The sequence below is a fragment of the Oryzias latipes genome, chromosome 12, assembly GCF_053564925.1.
Source record: "Oryzias latipes strain Hd-rR chromosome 12, Olatipes_Hd-rR_3.1".
In the NCBI taxonomy this organism is placed as follows: Eukaryota; Metazoa; Chordata; class Actinopteri; order Beloniformes; family Adrianichthyidae; genus Oryzias; species Oryzias latipes.
Genome location: NC_136248.1, coordinates 18694813 through 18701407, shown reverse-complemented (window position 1 = coordinate 18701407; position 6595 = coordinate 18694813). Strand labels below are relative to the sequence as shown.

General features: G+C 43.2%; 1 protein-coding gene across 3 annotated transcripts; it reads right to left on the bottom strand.

The window, feature by feature from the left end:
• Positions 1-483: 483 nt before the first annotated feature.
• Positions 484-5807, bottom strand: trim69 (tripartite motif containing 69). Of its 3 annotated transcripts, XM_023961159.2 has the most exons (8): positions 5560-5785; positions 5358-5476; positions 3099-3847; positions 2845-2940; positions 2503-2736; positions 1966-1988; positions 1756-1871; positions 484-1664 (listed from the first exon to the last, which is right to left on the bottom strand). In XM_023961159.2, the coding sequence occupies exons 2-8, from the start codon at positions 5380-5382 to the stop codon at positions 1120-1122; spliced, it is 1788 nt and encodes a 595-aa protein (XP_023816927.1). In that variant the 5' UTR covers positions 5383-5476; positions 5560-5785; the 3' UTR covers positions 484-1119. The 3 variants fall into 3 exon arrangements, with proteins under 3 accessions (XP_023816927.1, XP_023816928.1, XP_078811968.1); XM_023961160.2 differs by lacking the exon at positions 5358-5476 and having other exon boundaries at positions 5560-5807; XM_078955842.1 differs by lacking the exon at positions 5560-5785 and having other exon boundaries at positions 5358-5548.
• Between the last annotated feature and the right edge of the window lie 788 nt (positions 5808-6595).

Genomic DNA, 6595 nt, shown 5'->3' with positions numbered 1-6595 from the left:
TTTTTTTCCCTGTCGGTCACATCACCAACATATATATTAAATAGAAGGGAAAAAAACAAAATAGATGGCAACTCTTAAACTTTTGTAGTTTTTCTTCTAGTCAAACCTATTGGTCTTTCATTTTTATACCCTAACTCTATTTTTTGTGTGTGAAATTCCCAATACCAGAAACAACTCAAAAAGCATGCTGGTGTGTTAAGTTGTGTTAGGGATTTGCTGAAAGTGCTCTGAAAACCATTTTTATGTAGATTTTTATTGTTTGGGTCAAGCTTTGCTCAGCCAAATATGTAGCAGACTAACTATTTCTGGGAATTTTCTTTAAAAATCAGTTTGAAAATATTCTTGGCCACCTAATTCCTTTCTTTTTTGATGCACTGTGTATTTGTTGTCTTGTGTTTCACCAATTATGCAAAAGAAAAATGGTGGCTTGGACTGACATGCTTTGGAAACTCTTCACTGTTGGGATACAAGAGGAGAAAACAGTTTTATTTTCCTTTTCCTTTTATTTACATAAAAACAACAAACACAAGGCTAAAACAGTATTGTGCAAACATGAATCTTCCATTCAAAATGCATCAGGCTTTTTATCCACGAGGGAAAACAAAAAAACCCATCATGTCATCTATCATAGGAAGTAAAAAGATCAAAACGTCACAGTTCCTTTCACAGAAAAAATACCACAATCCGTTTCTCTATTTTCTTTGGCTAGTGGTGATCATGCGTGATATGTATGTCAAACAGTTATTTACATCACTCAGTGGAAAATATTTCCTCATCCACAACATTGATTGCACATTTACTCTGCGTCTGCCAAGCAGCTGTTTTTGCTCTGCTCAGACCAACAATGAGCGGCTGCCCCACATTCCACAGTTTTTTCCAGCTGACCGGTCACTGGCAGAGTGCTGTTTTGGGAGGGAACTGAATACAGCAGAAAAAGCCAAAAAGAGCATTGGATAAAATGTGAACACCGGAACAAAACATGCTTTCTTCATTAAACATCTTTCCTTAATCACTGAAATTTGAACCAGCAAACAAACACGTCACAGATTCTTTAAGGTTGTCATATTGAGATGAGTGCTGCAAGGCTTTGGACACACACTCCTTCATCACTGTCTGTCTTTAGATCTTTGGCAGGAAAACTTTTAGAGGCTCATTTTCGTGCACTTTGTCCAGGAAGCCCAGGTTGAAGTAGGGGTACAGAGTCTCTGTGAACGTCTCCCTGAAGGTGTACAGGTGTGTCATGCTCTCTGCGTTGTAGAAAGACACCAGGCCTCTCTTGTAGTCCAGGTACACTCCGATCCGGGCTAGCGGCTCCTCCAGGGACAGGACGGTTGGTGGGGACGTACCTGCCATGTACTGAACCCCATAAGACAGGGAGAGCGTCCAAAAGCCGTTGGCCGGGAGAGCTTTGATGACCCCCTTCCGGGGCACTGACTCCCGGGCCACCCCGACCGTCCAGACAGTGCTGCTGTAAACTTCAATCTCCCAGTAGTGACGGCCGTGAGTGAAGCTCTGGCTTCCCAGCAGCGACAGGGCGGCATTGAAGCGGTTGGGGTTGTCCTGCACGGCGTGGTTGAAGGTCTGGTAGCGAACACAGGTGAGGGACGAGGTCAGGCTGAGCCAGGGGTTGGCTGTGCTGGAGTTAAACGTGATGGCAGCTGGAGCTAAAAAAACAGTCAAATGTTCATAATTACAGCATCACTTTTTCCCTCTGTGCATGTAAATGAATCAGGATTCAAGCTTGTGGGTCCATACCTGGATAAATGCTTCCCTTCATGGATTTCCACACTCTGTATTGCAGAGGCCCTGCAAAGCGACCCTCACACAGACTGGGTGGTATGAATACAGGTTTCTCAAACTTCAGGGAGGGTCTCCAGGGAAAAAAAAGCAACACCGGTCAATGAGAAATACAAAATATCCAAACAAACTTCCACGATACCGCAGTAAGGAGTTTCTCACGCTCACCTCTGGAGCACAGCTTTGATCCCCTAAATAGTCATAAACAGGAAAAAGGACACACGGAGGACAGTAATTAGGTTTTTTCTTTTATCTTCGAGAGAAAAAATCATTTTCCACATTACATCAGTGTTTGAGCTCACTCTATCCCACCCTGTGGGATTTCACTGCGGCTGGGGGAAAGTCCCACACTTGCAGCCAAAGAGAATATGGCCGTATGCCTGATCTAAATCCTTATTCTCCAGATGAGTGGCTGAGATTGTTGGGCCTGCATCCTGTCTGAGCTCACTGAAAGGAAGAGTCTTTTGTTTGGAGAGTCATTCTTTAGTAGGTTTGGCTGGACTCTTTGGCTTTTCTTGATTGACCTGATCAAGGCTTAAATGTAGAAGAGGATGCAGAACTGTTTAACATGAAGCTACGACGAAAAAGTTCCAATATTTTCAGAGTGAACTGTTTTGTATAACAAAACACAACAATCATCCTCCAATAGCTTATTTCTCCTTCACAGGAGTTGGACAGCATGAACGTTGTGTAGATCAGACTCACTCGGAGCAGGGTGAATGGGTCTTGCTCTTTCAGTTTGTCCTCAATCTCCTGGACGGCCCTTTGCAGACGGGAGATCTCCACGCACAGCAGGGCTTTGTGCTCGTCCAGACGGATCAGCTCCCTTCGCTCCTCGGTCTTCAGCTTCACCTGCAGCAGCTTCTCCTCTTGGTACAGAAACTGGTGAAGGTCACTGAACTGGGCTTCGATGCGCTGCTTCAGATCCGCTGTGTGATCCTGCGATGGGTTGGAAGGGGGAAACTAAAGGCAGCCATATTTTGAACGAAAATAAGTGATGTAGTGTGTGGAGTTGCGGTTGCGTGTCATTTTGGTTTTTCGTCTTACTTTGAGCTTTTTGACCTCCTCTTCAGCTTCTCTGTCACACTGCAAAGCTGTGTTGAGTTCTGCTTTCAAGGAATCCATGGAGCTGTTCAGAGACGCCTGTTGGGACAGAAACAGCAGTGCTAGACTTTTATGACAAAAAACGAAAACAGAATCAATGTTTGCAAATTCATTATTGACAGTTGAGTATTGCAAAATGGTTTGACTTCCAGCTGAAACAAAAATGCAGATAGGTGTGAGGCTGAACCTGAACTCACCCTGTACTTTTTGTCAGCATCCTGGACACACATCATGCTGTGATTTCGGTGCTCCTGGGATAGACCACACACCAGACACACCAGCTCCTGGTCTTCCTCACAGTACAGCTTCAGCTCCTCCCTGTGCCTGCTGCAGCGTGGGCGCACCGGTGCAGGAGCCCTCTCTGCCACCCCGACATCTGCCAAACAGGCTCCAGTGCCGCTCTCCTCCAGACCGTGACAGTAACTCTCCACTATGTTGGCAACAATGCGATTGGGTCTGTAGCTCTGCCCCGGGTACATCTTCCTGCACTGAGGACAGGAGCCTGAGCCTCCCTGACTGGGACTCCTCGGTCCTTCCCAGTAACCCTCAATGCATCCTCTGCAGAAGGTGTGATCGCAGGGCAAAGAGACGGGCTGCTTGAAAAGGTCCAGACAGATGGAGCAGGTCAGATCTCTGCTGATTCTGTTTGCCGAGCTTTTGGCAACTTGCGCAGCAGTTGGAGGCTGTCTGAGTTTTTCCATAGCTGTTGACACAGTTAAGTCTCCTTCATTAGGTTTCCAGCTCTTCTTGTCTGGCCGTTTCCCTTGATTTAGTTTCTCCAGGTTTTGCAGGTAAATGGACTGGATTTTCTTCACTTCGTTCTGATTCTTGCTCATTCCTTTGCCTTTTCTGTTTCCTTTAGTTCTTGACTGTACAGTAGGATCTCTGCGCCCTTCCTCTCCTGGAGAGTGCAGCCACTCACTGTGGCCTTCGGTCTTCCTGTTGACTGTGGGGAAATGAAGGGGTGGTGCAAACTCAAGCTCCAGATCAGATAGCGAGGGGGAATCTCGTGCCCCCCCCCCCCCCCCCCCCCCGACGTCACACTGTCAGGAAACGAAGGCGGATCATTATTATTCCTTACTCTGTACTTTGTGTTTGTGAGGAAAAACCCCTAAACTCTTAATCTGCTTTACAGTAACTGCAAAAAAGGCAAATCCATGTGAAGTGAGCGTGTGAGCATAGATGTGCGTGGGTGTGTTGGAGACAGAGCAGCAACAAATCTGCTTGTCGTAACTCCAAACAGCTTTAGCACTGCTGTTCATAGCTGCTCTGTCTGTTCACATTTAAGTAGAGGGCAAAGGAAATAATGAAAGGTTTGCGTGGTGATGTAATGCAGGAAGAATGACCACCAAAAGCAGTTAACCAGTAAGTGCTCTTATAGCCTTATCTGCACTGCAAAACATCTGTCTGATAAAATTATTTCTAATAAAATAATCTGAGTGTGTTAAGCAAAGTTTTATTAAAAGAGCTTAAGATAGAACACAATAGAGACAAATAATGTCACTCTGTAGTTTCTACTAATGTCAACAGCTAGAATGAATAACAACAGTGACATCTGCTGTCCAAAGTGTAAAAACAATCTAATTAAACAACAATGCGGTTTTAACCCTTGTGCTATCTTAAATGACCCCACCCTTACTTTGACGTGTTCTCCCTACCATGACAAAGGTGGATAAAGGTGGAAAGATTTCATGTAATCCATGGACACCAGTGAAGATCACAAATCATTGAAGAAAAAAGGTTCAGAGCACTGTCTAGTGGGTCTAGATGACCCAACTCCCAATGTTAAAGTGCCTAGGATAGCACAAGGGTTAAAGGTTTTTGGTGTTCAATCAGTATAAAAATGAGTTTTTTTGTAAAGCGGAACATTGCATCATCTAGTCAAAAATCTTTTATCCTTTTTTAAAATTGGAGGTAAAAGTTTCAGCTATTTTAAAATCGCCATTAACTTTCATCTAAGTTTGGGGATATAAATACATTTTACTTTGTTTAAATAAACCCTTTTGCTTGAATTTAAACACTAATATACATATTATACACTAATATACATATTATTCCCAAGGCGAGGAATAATTTTCCGTAGCCAAAAGCACATTAGAAGAGAGTAATTCTATTCTGTGATGACATCTTCTAAGCAACTTAACCTGTAAAATATTTCAAGAACTTTGTATTTTACTCCTCAGCCTAGCGATACAGCTCATATTTTCTTTGCTTGATGCTCACATAAAGTCCTTCATTGGTTTTTCCCAAGGCCATTTTGATAAGTATGTTCTTATGGGGAGAAAAGAAGACATCATCTGATTTATTGTAGGTACAAAAAGAGTCTTTGGACAGTTTGACTTGTGCCAAGATGCTATAAAAAGGTCTTTACTTGGAAGTTCACTACCAGAATTATTATGAGACATAAAAATATCCATACATGTCCTGACATATTTTTTAAAGAAGTTTCTCAGTACCTGCAGCCCACTCTCTCTTTAACATCAGACACTGATGGCTGGACAATGTCTTCCTGTATTGAAAACTCTTTAGTTAGCTGATCAAGATCTTCTGATGCCTCGGAAATCCTTTGCACAGTCTATTAAAAACAAACTAACATTGCTAAGCAAAGTTTGAAAGAAACAAGTCCCAGCATCATGGAAAAACACATCTAGTGCTGACCTTGATGCATCTTTTTGCCAGTGTCTGGTCAAGATTTTCCCCCTCCGCTTGTTCCAGCCACTGGCTTGGATGGTAGGGATATCTTTGTGAACTTAACCACAAACCGTATCATCCCTCCACCAACGCTGATAGGTTTTGAAGGACCATGCCGTCATGTACAGACAGATCACATGATGCATGATGCCCAGTGGTCCTGGCATGCAGTCACACTATAAGGTGGACTTTTAGGCCATAAAGAAGAGCTTGCCTTTGGGTTTTCTTGCCCAGGAACCTTTTGAAAGTAACCAGGTCACCGTAACTTTGGAATCGGGAAAATGCATAGCTTGAGCGGCTGGTGGCACACCTGATGGCGAGGCTGCGTGGCAAAACTGCTGGCACTTTGTCCCTCTGCATCTTGAATCTCACCTTAAAGAAAGAAGGAGATGAGTTAAGAGAATACATAAACGTTCATCATGTTTTGTGCCAGGGGTTTTCTTACCTCGTCATTGATTGTTGGGGATAGGGTTATGGTTATGGGTTTAGGGCTCAGGTTTATGGGTTAGGGTTAGGGGGTTAAAGTTACAGGTTAGGTTTAGGGGTTAAAGTTACGGGTTTGGGTTAGGGGTTAAAGTTACAGGTTTGGGTTAGGGGTTAAAGTTACGGGTTTGGGTTAGGGGTTAAAGTTACAGGTTTGGGTTAGGGGTTAAAAATACGGGTTTGGGTTAGGGGTTAAAGTTATGGGTTTGGGTTAGGGGTCTAAGTTACAGGTTTGGGTTAGGGGTTAAAATTACAGGTTTGGGTTAGGGCAGCAAATTACTGTATGGCACATGCAAGCTGTCCTCAGCAGCTCCAGCTCCAAATCCTCCTCCAATGCAAATGCCTGAAAACCAAACCACATCATTATTAAAATATATGTTTCTTTAAAAAGAAAAAACAGTAGCAATGAACCTGACAATTATTGTTGTTAATTTCATCTAATCCTCATGTAAAAGCTTGTAAGTACGGTAGTTAAAATTATTTCTAATAAAATAATCTGAGTGTGTTAAGCAAAATTTTA